The sequence below is a fragment of the Geotrypetes seraphini genome, chromosome 3, assembly GCF_902459505.1.
Source record: "Geotrypetes seraphini chromosome 3, aGeoSer1.1, whole genome shotgun sequence".
NCBI lineage: Eukaryota > Metazoa > Chordata > Amphibia > Gymnophiona > Dermophiidae > Geotrypetes > Geotrypetes seraphini.
This window is the reverse complement of record NC_047086.1, coordinates 405,762,978-405,780,709: the sequence shown is the minus strand read 5'-3', so window position 1 is coordinate 405,780,709 and position 17,732 is coordinate 405,762,978. Positions and strand designations below refer to the sequence as shown.

Here is a 17,732-nt window from a genome sequence, read left to right as displayed (position 1 = left end):
GCACCTATTATTTCATACACTGTCTCCACTCGAAAATTAAGAAACCCTTGAGAGGAAATGGTGGCACAATAAAACATTAACCAATCTAAATAAATTTAAGGAACAGGCCAACTACTATAAATCAAAAATCAATAGAGCAAAAAAAGAATATTATTCCAAACAAATAAAAAAGGCAAAAAATACCGCCGCGCTATACGGCCTTACGAAATCTCTTATCACACACACAAAAAAGGAAAGGAACATGACTAGTAACCTTCCCTCAGCTCAGGCTTCTCATTTCATCAATAAAATTCAGACAATAAGAGGCTCTATTGCTCAGACAAATAACAACAGCTTGAATTCCCCTGTTTGTAATGGCAGTAACTCTACTGACAAGACCACGTCTGGAATCCTTCCTTTATCTAAATGTTCAAGGTTTACCTTGCCCACCCTCCCAGACATTCAGAGATGTCTGAATTCACCAAACACAAGAGGAACCGCTTCTGAAGTTATCCCATCATTCCTCCTGAAGCGTTTTTCACAATTTTTGGCCCAGAAGTTCTAGACCTGGTCCTCACAAGTCTAACCACAGGAACCTACCCGTCACATGGAAGGAATCGGTTATATATCCTATAATTAAAGACCATAAAGTTAGTGCTCATGAAATAGCAAATTACCAGCCTTTAGCAAACATCCCTTTTCTAGCAAAGCTTACTGAGAAAATTGTCTTCTGTCAAGTTTCTGATTTCACTGAAAACGAAAGTTCTGTACCCACACCAAACAGGATTCCGTCAACACCACTCCACAGAACTTTCACTCATAGACCTGACTACAAAAATACTATATCATCTTGATCACCATCAATCCGTTCTGCTTATCTCTCTAGATCTTTCCTCAGCGTTTGAGACGATTGACCATAAACTTCTATCACGTCTTCAAGAAATTGGTATCACAGATCAGGTTCTGGACTGACTCACATCTTTCTTTACAGAGCGGTCCTCTAAGGTCATTTTCAATGCAACATCCTCAGATTCCTATAAAAATGAATACGGCATCCCACAGGGTTCGATTTTATCTCCATTACTCTTCAATGTCTTCATGGCCCCTCTGCTAACTCTAGGTCAATCGGCTTCACAATGTTCGCTTATGCGGACGATGTTCAACTAATACATCAATAGATTGAAATAATCCAGATGAGATAACCATTATAAACCAAAAATTGGAAAAAAAATAAATCCTGGTTAGATTCCAACATGTTGTCCCTCAACATCAAAAAATCCAATTAAGAGGTACTATCTATTCAGGCCCCATTAAAATTGTGCCTTCATTAAAACTGTTTGGAGTCACCTATCACTTTCACATCAGCACAGTGGTCAAACGCTGCTTCTGTCGTCTAAGAATGATCAGATCTCTCTCTAAATGACTTGAGCCGTCCTCTTTGAACACCCGGATTCACTCATTAGTGGTCTCCTGCATTGACTATTGCAACTCCCTTTACAAGGGCATAACAAAAAAATGAAACCACGCCTTCAGATGGCTCAAAATACCGCTGTAAAAATCATATTTAACGCAAGAAAATTCAACTATTTTTCTCCCTAATTGTACAAAGCACAAGCAGAATTAGCTACAAAATCTTGCTACTCAAAATAATCAGCCTGAATTTATAGACAGACTCCTTATTCTCCATAACTCAGAATCTGCTCTCGGGTCCATCCCTCAAGCTTATTAATACAAAGAGATTTAGTATTTTTACAGTGACTGCTCCCTCTCTTTGGAATTCTATTCCTAACTATTTACATGAAGAATCTTCTTTAAATCAATTTAAAACAAAGTTATAAACATTTTTATTTGTCGATGCCTTTGAAACCTAAGTGTCCTTATAAGGGCAAAACATGCTATTCTCTACCCGAGTACTTTCCTTAATTGTTCTCTTTCTCTATTATATTGTAGTTCCAACCTTTTTCCCTTTTGTTCCTGTTTGTCCTTTGTTAAAGTGTCCTTAGATGTATTAACTACCCCTAAAGATGTCTATTAATTTTAAATTTGTATTATAGTCAATATCTGTTTTTTCTAAAATTGTACACCACCTAGAAGTCTGATTAGGCGATATAAGAAATTTTAAATATTCTTGAAACTTAAACTTTCTGTAAAAAACTATTCCCTTAGATTACTCACCTCTTAACGTCATCCTCTGCCCTCTCATTGCAGAGTTTCCTTTCAAATGAAAGAGACTCGACTCATGCGCATTTACAGTATGTAGGTATTTGACCGTCTCTATCATATCTCCCCTCTCCTGACTTTCCTCCAAAGTATACAGTCTGTCCCCATACGCCTTATGACGAAGACCACACACCATTTTAGTAGCCTTCCTCTGGACCAACTCCATCCTTTTTATATCTTTTTGGAACTTGCGGCTTCCAGAATTGTACACAATATTCTAAATGAGATCTCACCAGAGTCTTATACAGGAGCATAAATACCTCCTTTTTCCTACCTTTTATACCTCTCCCTATGCAACCTAGCGTCCTTCTAGCCTTCGCCGTCACCTTTTCAACCTGTTTGGCCACTTTAAGATCATCACATACAATCACACCCAAGTCCTGCTCTTCTGTCGTGCACATAAGTTCTTCACCCCCTGGCCTAAACCATACCATTCCCTCTGGTTTTTGCATCCCAAATACATGACCTTACATTTCTTAGCCTTAAATTTTAGCTGCCAAATTTCAGATCAATCTTCAAGCTTCGCTATTCGGCATATCTACTCTATTGCAGATTTTGGTATCATCAGCAAAGAGGTAAATCTTACCCGACAACCCTTCAGCAATATCATTTATAAAAATCTTTAAAAGAACAGGCCCAAAAACTGAACCTTCCTCAGAGTGATCTCCATTGACCACTACCCTCTGTCGCCTTCCACTCAACCAGTTCTTGACCCAGCCCATCACTTTAGGGCCCATCCCGAGGGCACTCATTTTATTTATTAGACATCTTTCTGGAACACCGTCAAAGGCTTTGCTAAAATCTAAATACACCACATCTAGCGCACATCCTCTGTCCATTTCTCTGGTCACCCAGTCAAAGAAATTGATCAGATTTGTCTGACAAGACCTACCTCTAGGGAATCAATAATATTTTATTTATATATCAAAATACACTTAAAAGTTTCGATGTCGTTAACAAATCCAAGAATAAAACTGAACATAATCTGTGATGCATATGTGATGAAGAAGACCTAAAGCACAGTTACTTACCGTAACAGGTGTTATCCTGGGACAGCAGGCAGATATTCTTTACGCATGGGTGACGTCACCGACGGAGCCCTCGGTACGGACCTTTTTTTTTTTTGAACATCATTTTTATTCAAGAGGCCACAAGAGAAACAGGCAAATCCAATAATACAGAACACAATTGCATAACAAAAAAGGCAGATACAGACTAGCAATACAGAGGCAGAACAATCCCCAACAGAAGAACAATAGAAACCTCCAAACACAAGGCCTTCCAAGTAATAACAGCCCGTCTCCTGTGTAAGCCTCAGGACTTTTTTTGTTGTTGGAAAACAGACCCAACCCACCCCCTATTTTGTTCCACAAAGGAATTAGCACACATACCAACCAACACAGATCAGGCAACCAGACATGCAAACCCCTCCCATGCTCACCAGTCTCACCATCCATTCATACCAACCCCCCCTCCCCACCCACCCCACGCCGGAGAACCAGAGGTAGCTGCAGAAACACCCTCCAAAGAGCCAGGTAAGCCAATATCTCAGGGTTAGAAGAGCGTTTAAAATAGCCAAGTTCGAATCGCGCCAGCTCAATCATCTGATTCAGCCAGCTGTCCAAGGAGACAGATCCCTCCTGCACCCAATATTGTAAGATTGTACGTTTAACCGTCAGTACAGTCATGTAGATGAAGCGCCGTTGCGGCACCTGGAAACCCTGCTCCTCCAACAGAGACTGGTCACCGAGTAGCAAGGTCTTGTAATCCCACTCAACTGATCGTTGCAAGACCAACTGCAACTGTGCAAAAGAAAAATTGGTACGGACCTTTTTAACTAGAAAGTTTTAGTTGGCCGCACCGCGCGTGCGCGAGTGCCTTCCCGCCCGACGGAGGAGAGCGTGGTCCCCAGTTAGTATAAGCCAGCTAAGAAGCCAACCCGGGGAGGAGGGTGGGACGTAAGAATATCTGCCTGCTGTCCCTGGATAACACCTGTTACGGTAAGTAACTGTGCTTTATCCCAGGACAAGCAGGCAGCATATTCTTAACACATGGGTGACCTCCAAGCTAACAAAGAGGGAGGTGGGATGGTTGGCCATTATGAAAATAAATTTTGTAACACAGATTGGCCGAAGTGTCCATCCCGTCTGGAGAAGGCATCCAGACAGTAGTGAGTAGTGAATGTGTGAACTGAGGACCAAGTGGCCGCCTTGCAGATTTCCTCGACGGGCGTGGAACGGAGGAAAGCCACAGAAGCAGCCATAGCTCGGACTCTGTGGGCCGTGACAGCACCTTCCAGTGAGAGACCGGCCCGAGCATAACAGAACGAAAATCAGGCAGCAAGCCAATTGGAAAGCGTCCGTTTGGAGACAGGACGACCTAGACGGTTAGGGTCGAATGACAAAAAGAGCTGAGGAGATGAGCGGTGAGCCCTGGTACGGTCAAGGTAGTAGGCAAGGGCACGCTTACAATCCAGCGTGTGCAGCGCCTGTTCCCCAGGATGAGAATGGGGTTTAGGGAAAAAGACGGGCAACACAATGGACTGGTTGAGGTGAAAAGCTGAGACCACCTTTGGAAGGAATTTGGGATGGGTACGCAGGACCACCTTGTCATGGTGAAAAACAGTGAATGGTGGATCGGCGACCAGTGCATGCAGTTCACTAACCCTCCTGGCAGAGGTGATGGCAATTAGGAAAAGCACCTTCCAGGTAAGAAATTTGAGCGAAGTTGTGGCAAGAGGCTCAAACGGAGGTTTCATGAGTGCTGATAAAACCACATTCAGGTCCCAGACGACAGGAGGAGGCTTCAGAGATGGTTTGACATTGAAGAGACCTCTCATGAACCGGGAAACCAGTGGATGAGCCGTGAGAGGTTTTCCGAGGATAGGCTCGTGAAACGCAGTGATGGCACTGAGGTGGACTCTGATGGAGGTAGATTTGAGGCCAGCATTGGACAGCGAGAGCAAATATTCCAGTACAGTTTCCACCGCTAAAGAGGTGGGATCGTGATGATGCCGTAGACACCACGAGGAGAACCTGGTCCACTTCTGATGGTAACATTGGAGGGTGGCCGGTTTCCTGGAGGCGTCCAAAATGAGACGGACAGGCTGAGATAGATTCTCAGGAGAGGTCAGTCCGAGAGAAACCAAGCTGTCAGGTGGAGCGAAGACAGATTGGGATGTAGTAGAGATTGATGCTGCTGTGTAAGTAGAGTAGGAAACACAGGAAGAGGAATGGGCTCCCTGGAGCTGAGTTGGAGCAGGAGGGAGAACCAGTGTTGTCGAGGCCACCGAGGAGCGATGAGAATCATGGTGGCCCTGTCCTTGCGGAGTTTGGACAAGGTCCGCAACATCAGCGGAAGTGGAGGGAAGGCATACAGGAACCGATCTCTCCAATCGAGCAGGAATGCATCTGGGGCCAGACGATGAGGAGAGAAGAGTCTGGAACAGAATTGGGGCAGCTGATGATTGTGAGGTGCTGCAAAGAGGTCCACCTGCGGAGTGCCCCAGCGAGCAAAGATGGAGTGGAGTGTTGGAGGGTCCAGCGTCCACTCGTGAGGTTGAAGGATGCGGCTGAGATTGTCGGCCAGGGAGTTCTGTTCGCCCTGGATATAGACAGCCTTGAGGAAGAGATTGCGGGCCGAGGCCCAGGTCCAGATGCGTAGAGCCTCCAAACAAAGGAGGCGAGATCCGGTGCCGCCTTGCTTGTTTATGTAGTACATGGCGACTTGATTGTCTGTGCACAGGAGAAGAACCTGAGGACAGAGAAGATGCTGGAAAGCCTTGAGGGCGTAGAACATGGCTCTGAGTTCCAGGAAATTGATGTGATGTTGACGCTCCTGTGGGGTCCAAAGTCCCTGGGTGCGTAGATCTCCTAGGTGGGCTCCCCACGCATAGGGGGAGGCATCTGTGGTGATGATCATGGAGTGAGGGGGCAGATGAAAGAGTAGACCCCTGGAAAGATTTGAGGAGTTCAACCACCATTGGAGAGATTGCTGAAGAGATGATGTCACAGAGATGGGATGAGAAAGAAGATCCGTAGTCTGTGACCATTGGTTGGTGAGAGTCCATTGAGGTGTTCTGAGGTGGAGACGTGCCAGAGGAAGGACATGTACTGTCGAGGCCATGTGACCCAGGAGGACCATCATCTGTCGGGCAGGAATGGAGGTGATCCCGGTCCCGGGAAGCATGGTGCCCTGCCCGGTCCCGAGGAGGATCCGTCGTGGTGTGGGAGTGAACCACAGGATGGGCATGAAGTTGCTCGGACGAAAGAATCGGCATGGAGGTGTTAATTGGCACCGATGGGGTGGATACTGGTGGCTCGGTACGGGGCTCGGGCCGGTCTGGTACCGAAAGGAGCGGTGCCAGGATAGTAGGCAACAGGTGCTCGAGCTGATGCTGCAGCTGTTCCTGGAGTTGAACTTGGAGGATGGCCGCAATACGGTCATCCAGGGGTGGCACCGGAACCGCTTTCTTTTGCTTCGGTTCCTTAGGTGCCGCTCCACGCCCCGGCGATGAGGAGGCCGATGACAAGGCACTCACCGAAATCGGGGCGGAGCGCTTTCGGGGTCGGCGCGAGGCTGGCAAGATCAGTGTCGCCAGTGTGGCTGGTGGACGCTCTAGGGAAGAGGGAGGCTTCTTAGCCGTCTTACCTGGCGCCAGAGACGCCGATGCGGGGTCGGGTGGCGTCGAAGTAGACGGTGCCGATTTCGGTGGTACCGCTGTCGATGCCGAGGAGTCCATTGTCGACCCGGTGCCGAACAAAAGATTTTGTTGGATTTGTCGGTTTTTAAGCGTCCGCTTTTTAAGAGTGGCACAGCGGGTGCAGGAGTCCGCCCGATGCTCCGGACCCAAACACTGCAAACACCAATTGTGTGGGTCAGTGAGGGAGATCGGGCGTGCACACCGCTGGCACTTCTTAAAACCGGCTTGCGGGGGCATGAAGGGGAAAACAGCCTCCGCAAAATCGAACCCCGAGGCCTGTATAATGGCAACAGGCCCCGCCGGGGCAAAGTCGAAAAAAGGGAAAAAAAATATAAGTTTTTTTTTTTTTTTTTTTTGTAAAGCAAAGAAAAAAGAAACCTGAAGGCAAAAAGGAAGAAAAAGTACAAAAATTCGCGAGCGGGAAGGCAAAAAGTGAGTTCAACGGCCGTTGAAAAAACACACGCGTCTTCTTCGCTCCGCGGAAACGAAGAAACTGGGGACCAGGCACTCGCGCACGCGCGGTGCGGCCAACTAGAACTTTCTAGTTAAAAAGGTCCGTACCGAGGGCTCCGTCGGTGACGTCACCCATGCGTAAAGAATATGCTGCCTGCTTGTCCTGGGATAATAATTTGAAGCAATTCCTGACTTGGAAAGATAATAACTTTCTAATGTAAGTTTGACTCACTCTACCTTCAAGAGAAGGAAAGGAAAAAGCAAAAGTACTTCTCAAAGTGCAGCAAATTTGAATCATGTCATTTGGTAATAGACCATATTTATTTATCCTCTGTGGATGGGAAGACTGGACAGGCCTAAGTGGTTTACATTCAGGTACTCAAGCATCTTCCCCTGTTTGTCCCAGTTGGCTCACAATCTATCTAATGTACCTGAGGCAATGGGGGGATTAAGTGACTTGCCCAGGGTCACAGGGAGCAGCACAGGATTTGAACCCACAACCTCAGGGTGCTGAGGCTGTAGCTTTAACCACTGCACCACTCTAGAAATCAAAATGTAGTGAAAGTGAGCCAACTCTAGGACAATGAAGCCATTGTGACATCACTGATGAGGTTGGCTCTTATTGGTGGAATGAGGCATTATGACATCACAATCTCAGCTCTGGTTATCAGAGGCTGAAACTTTTCACACTATTTCTCTATACTGTTCTCTCAGGGGAGCTTGGAACGGTTTACATGAATTTATTCAGGTACTCAAGAATTTTCCCCTGTTTGTCCCAGTTGGCTCACAATCTATCTAATGTACCTGGGGCAGTGGAGAATTAAGTGACTTGGCCAGGGTCACAAGGAGCAGCCTGGGATTTGAACCCACAACCTCAGGGTGTTGAGGCTGTAGCTCTAACCACTGTGGCTACACACTTTCCATATAAGGTCTTGGAAATCAAACAACCAGATTTAAACAATGAACAGGCCTCAGTTGGAAGCCAAAGAAGTTGTCTATAATAAGATGACAAATGACCAAACTTTTTAAAGCCAAAAATAAGGTGAACAGCTGAATTCTGAATAAAACGAAATCGATTGTAATGCTTCTGAGGACACGTAAGATTCATAAGATTACGGCAATCCAAGAAGCTAAGAATTAATGACTGAGATAAAATTTGAAAGAAAAGGGTATCAAAATAAAATCTCCAAAGGGCAGCAGGGCTGGCTCTACTGATCCCGTGCAGCCATGAAGTTTCAGTGGTCAAGTCTGCTCTAATCCCTGAGGGCAAGAAAAGAGGATTTCAAATGTTGCTGTCTGGTGGCTTTGAAAGCAGAAGCCGTAGTCGCTGAGAGTAATTTCCTGGATGTGGAGGAATTTGAACCCATAACTCCCTTCTTCCCACTTGACACTGTTCTCCTCACCTCCCTCCCACAACCCAGGAAGATACTCCAGGGAAGGAGGCAGACGAGTTGGAGGGAGGGTTCTCGAGTGGGCAATCTTGTTGGGCCATCGGCCCTTTTCTGCCCCCTCCGGCCTTGTGGAAAAATTCACACATCCGTTTCCATAGCATCCAAGATCCTTGACTTGGCAGGACAGGAAATGCCCCCCTTAGGGGGTAGGTTCACTTTTGCGACAGTTATTTCGGGCCCAACATTCAGCCTATAGCTCTCAATCATTTTTGGGCGTTGACCATTGTGGGCAAAATTTGACCTGGATACAATCCAGGCTCCGTCGCTGAACATCCGGGTTTTGCATGGTCGCTATAGTGACCCGACTACCAGTTCTGGATAACTTCTGACGTTTCTCGTAGTCCTAACTTTAGCCGAGTGCTTACCTGGTTAGCAGACAGAAAATCGATAAATAGGTCAGCCCTGGCTTTGCCGAGATTCTACCTCCAGGTCCTCCGGCACTCCAAAGTATATCCATAAGACTTAGTGGTTCAAATCCCAAGATTAGCACATTAATAAACCCACTCTATTAGTCTTATTAGACCTATATTTTTAAAAAAGTGCTTTTCCCCAATCTACTCTTCTTTAGGGACAAAGCCTCAGAGATTGAGCTATTAACCCAGGAAGTGACAAAATCATTTCAGTCATGTGTGAAAAATCCTTAATTACTTTTTTTCTTTTCTTTCTTTCTTATATTTTCTGTTACTCTCTAAAAACAGTCACAATCTTGCAACTCATGTTTATATCCTCTCATAAATGATCTTCAACAGCTTAACTTTACTGCTAGATAAACATAAAAACATAAGAATTGTCGTGGCTGGGTCAGACCAGTGGTCCATCGTGCCCAGCAGTCTGCTCACGCAGTGGCCCTTAGGTCAAAGAGCAGTACCCTACTTGAGTCTAGCCTTACTTGCGTATGTTCTGTCCCAGTAGGAACTTATGCAACCTTGTCTTGAATCCCTGAAGGGTGTTTCCCCTATAACAGCCTCCGGGAAAGCATTCCAGACCTCCACCACTCTCTCAGTGAAGAAGAACTTCCTTACGTTTGTACAGAATCTTTTCCCTTCTAACTTTAGCGAGTGCCCTCTCGTTCTCTTCACCTTGGAGAGGGTGAACAATCTCTCTTTCTCTACTAAGTCAATTCCCTTCAATATCTTGAATGTTTCGATCATGTCCCCTCTCAGTGTCCTCTTTTCAAGGGAGAAGAGGCCCAGTTTCTCGAGCCTCTCGTTGTACAGCAACTCCCTCAGTCCCTTAACCATTTTTGTCGCTCTTCCCTGGACCCTTTCCAGTAGTACTATGTCCTTTTTCATGTACAGCGACCAGTGTTGGATGCGGTATTCCAGGTGGGGGCACACCATGGCCCGGTACAACGGCACATATCGGCTTCTGTTATTTAGAGTTAGATTAAACACAGTTCCATCGTTTCCTCTCTATAGAGAAAAGTATGGAAAGATGTAACTTATCGTTAGATGTTTTGTTGATAAAGTACATCCATCCCGATGGTGGCTTCAATCTTACGTATATCATATTTCCGTGACCGCTATTAAACAACCAACCAGACCCTGCCACATTATCTCTGCAGTACTTCTGGCTCTGTGCCGTTGATCATCTGCAGGATCATCACCAAGCTAATGCGAGCCATTTCCTTTTGGTTATGTATTACTCTAACGTTTATCTTAATTTATTATTACTTTTAAATGCTTTGTCCTTTCATTCTGAATTATAAAGGCAGAAAACGAGTGTTGAAAGTAAATAGTGTAGGCCACAGCAGGTGCCGAGACGTCCTGGTCTTCCACGCTACAGCTGTGATCAGTGGTGTCATAAGGGAGAGGTGGGGGGCGCCGGCACCTCTCCACCCTCCCGCTCCTTCCCACACCGGCGCTCCCTCTGACGTCACTTTGGGGTCCAACAACCAGGCAGTGACGTCAGAGGGAGCGCCGATACCGGCAGCGAGCTGGAGATGCTGTTTGCGCTGGGGGAAGCTAACGAGGTAGAGGGAAAGGGAAGGGGCATGCATGCAGCAGGGGTGGGGGCGCCTCCCACATTTCCTATGCCACTGGCCGTGGCTCACTACACCCGGGAATGAGAGCAGCCCAGTCCCGGCCAGCCTGGAGAAAGCTCTGAAGATTGCGGTAGGTCAGATTTCCTCGGAAACTCCCAATGTTTGAAGGCAGAGTATCTGAGTTTTGGGTCTCCTACCTCATGTGTCTGAAAGAAAGAAGAGATTTCCAGCGTGGCCCTTATATCTCTCAGTCGATTAAGGTAACAGTTCTGCAAATAAGGAGGAAAAAAAGACCTTTAGAATAGATCATCATCAACATCAGTGTTTATACCATTTGGTGTGGGGGGGGAGGGGGGTGGAGTTAAAACCTATTATTTTACTGTTACTGGGGTTATTAGTAACTAGGCCTCAATGCATTAATTGGGGCCTGTGCTAAATTAGCATGAATTGCAGTACCACAACCTGTTTTAATGGCAAACCACATTGATAACTACCCCCCTGCCCCCCTCCAGTGAACCAGGGCAATTCAAAATGGTGTACAATCAAATAAAACAGAAAAGAAACAGGCGCAGCCAGAGTAACTTTAGCCTTGAAGGGAAAGGGAGGGAAATCTTGCCTCAGGTGGAGGCAGCCGGTGCCACAGATCAACTGGGGACTGACCGAACCAGTCCCGAGGGCTCCAGTCAAGTCCGCTACCCTCCCTTGAACTCAAGGACACTCCCGAGGGGGGCCTAAACACGGTAGGCGTGGCAAAGGAAAGAGCCTGTTCTGAGAGCAGCGCCTGCGATACGTGCAATCCGTCTGGTCAATATTCAGTCAGCTGTTACTGGGCTCAATGCATTCTCTAAAGGGCGCCATTGGCAAAATCTCCTTAATAGCGTCAATAATTGGGAAAAAAAAAATTGTAATTAAGCAAGAGCGGGCAGATTCCATATAGGACGCTGGTCTCAGTAGTCGCCTAAGAAGCAGCTGAGAATCGCACAGCGGCTTCCTATACAGAATCACATCTGCCCTAACGGACAGACACTTAACCCCGCATAACCCCTCCCCCCGATTCTCTAACCAGTGCCCATGTCACAGGGTCCAGTTAGAGAATCGTGTCTGCCTGATCAGGGATCCCTCGCAATCAGCTGATTGGGGGGAAAATATCCCTGTCATGATCAGCTGAGAGGCTGCCCCTGGCAGGAGGGATGCCCACTCCCTCCTGCTGGAAACCCCCCCTCTCATATCACCCTCAAGCCTCTAGACCCCCGAGCCCACACTCCAAAGCCCCCACAACATCCCCCACCCCTGTACCTTTATAGGTGAAAGTCCGGCCGAAGGGATTGCTTATTCCTTCTGGCCAACAGGTCCACCACTTAGGTATCTGTGCCAATCAGGGCCTTAGGCCTCCTTCCCGGTGCATCCTGGGATGCAATGGGCTTAGCTTAAGATTCCAATTGAGTTCCTAGATAAATTATTTTGCCAAACAGTGGGGTCGCTCGCATTTTCTAAATTCTTTAAAGTGTGAAAGTTGTTTCAGTTTTGCTGAGTAGTGACTCATTCCACCTCCATGCTATGTAGGGAGCCTGTTTTCAACCCTACCATAGTCCACAGAAAGGTTTCCCTTCTGACCACAAATCTGTTGAGTGGCTAACGGCTCCGCGTCAGTAAGTTCAAGAGTGTACCTTGCTCAGAACCGTGGCATGATGTAAGGTAGAGATTTTCTAAACTTCAGAAGTAAATTTGCCCAAGTATGAAAATGGATGTGGATGGGGATGATGCTAGAGGACCTTACCAGCACAAAACTGATCTCTTTTTAGATCTGTAATTCACCGAGTCGCTAGGACTCGAACACGAGTCGATGGCACCTAACTGCTAAGTATTAAAATGGAAAAAGACCCTGATTTTCCCCATAGACAGCAATAGGCCGTACTCATAGTTCTGCTCCAATACTTTCGGCAATGTGTCTGCTTCAGTTGAAAACAGCAGCTAGGATACTTAACTTTTGGAAGTCAATATGGGGACAGATTAATACCACACTGGAGGCATCAATTCCATTGACGTAGGAGGTAGTTATATGCGGAACGTTATTGCATTTTAAACCCCCCATGGACCGCTATAAATGCCGGCTTTTCCTAATTATGACCGGGATAGCCATGCAAATGATTACCGTATTTTCACGCATATAACGCGCGCGTTATACGCGTTTTTACCTACCGCGCATACCCCTCGCGCGTTATATGCGTGAGCGCGGTATACAAAAGTTTTAAAACATAGTTCCCACCCCGCCCGACGCCCGATTCACCCCCCCCAGCAGGACCGCTCGCACCCCCACCCCGAACGACCGCTCGCACGCGCTCCCACCCGCACCCACGATCGGAGCAAGAGGGAGCCCAAGCCCTCTTGCCCGGCCGACTCCCTGACGTCCGATACATCCCCCCCCCCCGGCAGGACCACTCGCACCCCCACCCCGAACGACCGCTCGCACGCGCTCCCACCCGCACCCGCATCCACGATCGGAGCAAGAGGGAGCCCAAGCCCTCTTGCCCGGCCGACTCCCCGACGTCCGATACATCCCCCCCCCCGGCAGGACCACTCGCACCCCCACCCCGAAGGACCGCCGACTTCCCGACAATATCGGGCCAGAAGGGAGCCCAAACCCTCCTGGCCACGGCGACCCCCTAACCCCACCCCGCACTACATTACGGGCAGGAGGGATCCCAGGCCCTCCTGCCCTCGACGCAAACCCCCCTCCCCCCCAACGACCGCCCCCCCCCAAGAACCTCCGACCGCCCCCCAGCCGACCCGCGATCCCCCTGGCGACCCCCACGACCCCCCCACCCCCCTTCCCCGTACCTTTGGTAGTTGGCCGGACAGACGGGAGCCAAACCCGCCTGTCCGGCAGGCAGCCAACGAAGGAATGAGGCCGGATTGGCCCATCCATCCTAAAGCTCCGCCTACTGGTGGGGCCTAAGGCGCGTGGGCCAATCAGAATAGGCCCTGGAGCCTTAGGTCCCACGGCCTATTCTGATTGGCCCACGCGCCTTAGGCCCCACCAGTAGGCGGAGCTTTAGGATGGATGGGCCAATCCGGCCTCATTCCTTCGTTGGCTGCCTGCCGGACAGGCGGGGTTGGCTCCCGTCTGTCCGGCCAACTACCAAAGGTACGGGGGGGGGGGGTGGGGGGGTCGTGGGGGTCGCCAGGGGGGTCGCGGGTCGGCTGGGGGAGCGGTCGGAGGTTCTTGGGGGGGGCGGTCGTTGGGGGGGAGGGGGGTTTGCGTCGAGGGCAGGAGGGCCTGGGATCCCTCCTGCCCGTAATGTAGTGCGGGGTGGGGTTAGGGGGTCGCCGTGGCCAGGAGGGTTTGGGCTCCCTTCTGGCCCAACTACCAAAGGTACGGGGAAGGGGGGTGGGGGGTCGTGGGGGTCGCCAGGGGGGGTCGCGGGTCGGCTGGGGGGGGCGGTCGGAGGTTCTTGGGGGGGGGCAGTCGTTGGAGGGAGGGGGGGTTGCGGCGAGGGCAGGAGGGCCTGGGATCCCTCCTGCCCGTAATGTAGTGCGGGGTGGGGTTAGGGGGTCGCCGTGGCCAGGAGGATTTGGGCTCCCTCCTGGCCCGATATTGTTGGGGAGTCGGCGGTCCTTCGGGGGGAGGGATGTATCGGACGTCGGGGGGGGGCATCAGGCTTTCAGGATGGGGACAGACCTTCAAGGGGGGACAGTGCACGGAAGTCAGGGGGGGTGAACGGAGAGTCGGAAAGTCAGGGCGGGCGAAAGGAGCGTCGGGCAGCATGCGCAGTATACCCGTGAGCGCGGTATACCAAAGTTTTTGTACATATCATCGTGATTTCTGCGCGCTATACCCGTGTGCGCGTTTTATACGGGTGCGCGTTATTTGCGTGAAAATACGGTACTCGCAATTGGAAGAATTGGGATCACCTTAGTTTTCCTTTTTGGTGGGTGAGCTTATATTTAACTTATAAATATGAGAAAATGAATGCTGACATGCTGGGGCATAATAAGATATTCAAATTAGTTTGGGGTCCATTGACGTCTTTTGTAGATTTGCTTTCGTTGTCCTTTATCTTTATCTTCCGTTGTTTTTCACCCACACATCCAGGGGGGAGAGCGGGGGGTATATCTTTTGTTTTGGTATTATTCCTGATAGTAATGATGGATGGGGGAGGGAATTTTTATCTTTTGTATAGATACCGATTGATTATAAGTGATTATCATTATTTGTATATAAATTGTATTGCACTTTTTGTTGGCATTAAAAACTAAATAAAGTAAGAAAAAAAAAATACAACAGCTAGAAGATGGAGAATACTGCCTCAGACAAGCATGACATTTTATTCCAAATTCTTGTTTCTTCGAGCTACCAGTCAGACCCTGAACAAGCTTCAAACAGCAGACCCCGGTATCTGATAACGCCCTCAGGACTGTGCTCAAGCTCCGGTAATAACCAGGAACTAGCCTTGCTCCCAGGGGAACGATCCCCAAGCCTCCAAATCGTTAGGGCATGTTTCCTGTAAAAGGGTTGCCCTCTCGGCTACAGACTTCTGACCAGTCTTCTGCTAGGCAGAGCTGCCCCTGTAGCACTGTAAGTCTCACAGTTCAGACAATTTATAAATTCAGTTCAGAGCAGATCAGAAAGACATCTTCCAACTTGCTGGTAGAAGGAAAAACTGAGGCGATGGGGCACAGCCCAGAGATGCAGCAGGCGGAGCCAAGAGAAGAAGATAGATGATGACGTCTACAAACTCGAGAGTAAAGGAGAATAACCCATTGGTTCAAGGCTCATATGTCTTTTGCACTAGAAACCCATGTTACAACCGCCTCCCTCCCATTTAAACTGGGAGAAGCAGCATGCTAACCTACGTCTCTCTCCCCCTCTTTTCCACAGTTCAAACATTTGCTGGTCAGGCTTTTATCAGCTGATCAGAAGATAATCTCCTTCCTCCCTCAGCAAGCAATCAAGAGACATCATCATCCAAAGCCAGTCTACAAGGTGAATCTTAAGGCTTTCCTCTTCCCACCCCAAGAGTTTACTAAATGAGAATATCACTATGTACACCCACACACAGTATCCCCCTGATGCATGTCTGTTAGGATCTCTTGTTCTGTTTCAACTGCAGCTGCAGCCCTAGGAAAATGCCTAGATTAGTTAAAAGTTAAAGCCAACCCTGTCTACAACTCACCAGAATGTTGCGGTTTCCTTTAATGAATTCCCTGAATGCCTCCGTCACCTGTTCTTTTGTTTTTGTCTTCTTAAAGTCCCTGTTAACGGTGCCGTCTTCCTTCTGCAAGGCAAAGAAAAAAAAAATCCAAACAGCAGAATTAACACCTTTTCCGTCTCTTCACAACACTTCCCCACCACCAACAAAAAATTAAGATCACTTTTTTCTGTTTGAGGTACTGGAGATTTTTTTAAAATCATTCACTCGTCTTAAAATATTTGTTTGATTTAAAAAAATATTTGAGGAACTCCACGTTTTGAAGTTTGTATTTGTCATACTCAAATATATCTTTACTCCTCTATTGTAGAACATAAGAATAGCCTTACTTGGTTAGACCAATGGTCCATCAAGCTCAGTAGCCCGTTCTCACAGTGGCCAATCCAGGTCCCTAGTACCTGGCCAAAACCAAAGGAGTAGCAACATTCCAGCATCTCAAAGAGTAACAAAAGATTCTAGAACCCCAAAGAGAATCAAGATTCCAGGTAGAATCTCCAAGAATAGTAAGATTCTGGAACTCCAAATGGCAGCAACATGCCAGAGCTGAGATTGTGATGTCATAATGCCTCATTCCACAGTGCCTTAGAGCCAACCTCATCAGTGAGGTTACAATGTCTTGATTGTCCTTACTTGGTACACATAAGAGGATAAGAACAGACATATTGGGTCAGACCAAAGGTCCATCAAGCCCAGGAGCCCGTTCTCACGGTGGCCAATCCAGGTCCCTAGTACCTGGCCAAAACCCAAGGAGTAGCAACATTCCACGCCATCAAATTTCAAAAACATCCATGACAGTTCAGTATTGAGAGATGATGAGAAAGAGCCCTAAATAGCACCAAACACAGCAATATGCTAGCCAACTGCATTGGTCTTTACGTACAATGTTTTTAGATGTTCTATATGATCTGATCAGAGTCACGAGAAAGGTGTCTGCCTACTGAATCTCCACCCGACAGATGCTCTGGGTCAGACAGTGGGCAGGAGATTTGGACTCTAAGGCTTCCCTTTCAGAGTCAGACAATCTTTGGAAAGGGATTGGATGACCCCGATGGCCAATGTGACGGACAGGCGTCCTAAATCTTTACCAGACATCAGACCCCGAGCAGTGATTTTAGATCCCTCCTGGCAGTCACTGTAGGGAGCGATGAGCTTAAAAATATTTGGGAATTAATTAAATGCAAAAAAATAAAATAAAATTCTTCTTGGAAATTAGAGAAACAGAGACAGAGAAAATTTGCTTTGAATATCTGGATTTTTAAAAAAACGTTATTGTTGTTGATTTAAGAGTATTCGGTTTTCTGAATTAATTACCCAGATAAACACATCAAGCTAATAGTAAATCCGAGAAAATGACCCAGGCAATGGCTAGCACGTACCGACAGACATTAACATGCACCAACGGGGAAATTCTGTAAACGGCATCAATCGCTTCTCAGTCACACTTAGGTGCTGTTTATAGAATCACGCCTAACTTAGGCCAGGCTTTCAAAGGCCCAAGTCCTTCTCCACCCTTAAGCACGCCTACTTTGGAGTTAGGCGTTGCTAGGTGCCATGCAATAGACGCTTATCTTTTGTAGAATTGCACCCAAGAAGACAGGGGTCCATTGCCCAATTAAGTTTTATATTTTCAATTATGAGCTTGTTAAGGCTCATAATTAAAGACAATTTACTAATTAAACCCCCTTTTATGAAGCCGCATTCGCATTATTTTATCGCTGGCTGCGGTGGTAAAA

At 47.7% G+C, this 17,732-nt stretch overlaps 1 protein-coding gene across 1 annotated transcript in view; it reads right to left on the bottom strand.

Moving 5' to 3' along the window:
• ITPKB (inositol-trisphosphate 3-kinase B) overlaps nt 1-17,732 on the bottom strand; it is a 179,180-nt gene that overhangs the window by 26,374 nt on the left and 135,074 nt on the right. The window contains exons 6-7 of the mRNA XM_033937411.1: nt 15,964-16,065; nt 10,987-11,058 (exon numbers count right to left, since the gene is read on the bottom strand). Coding sequence (XP_033793302.1) covers nt 10,987-11,058; nt 15,964-16,065 — 174 coding nt within the window. The remainder of the gene's footprint in view (nt 1-10,986; nt 11,059-15,963; nt 16,066-17,732) is intronic.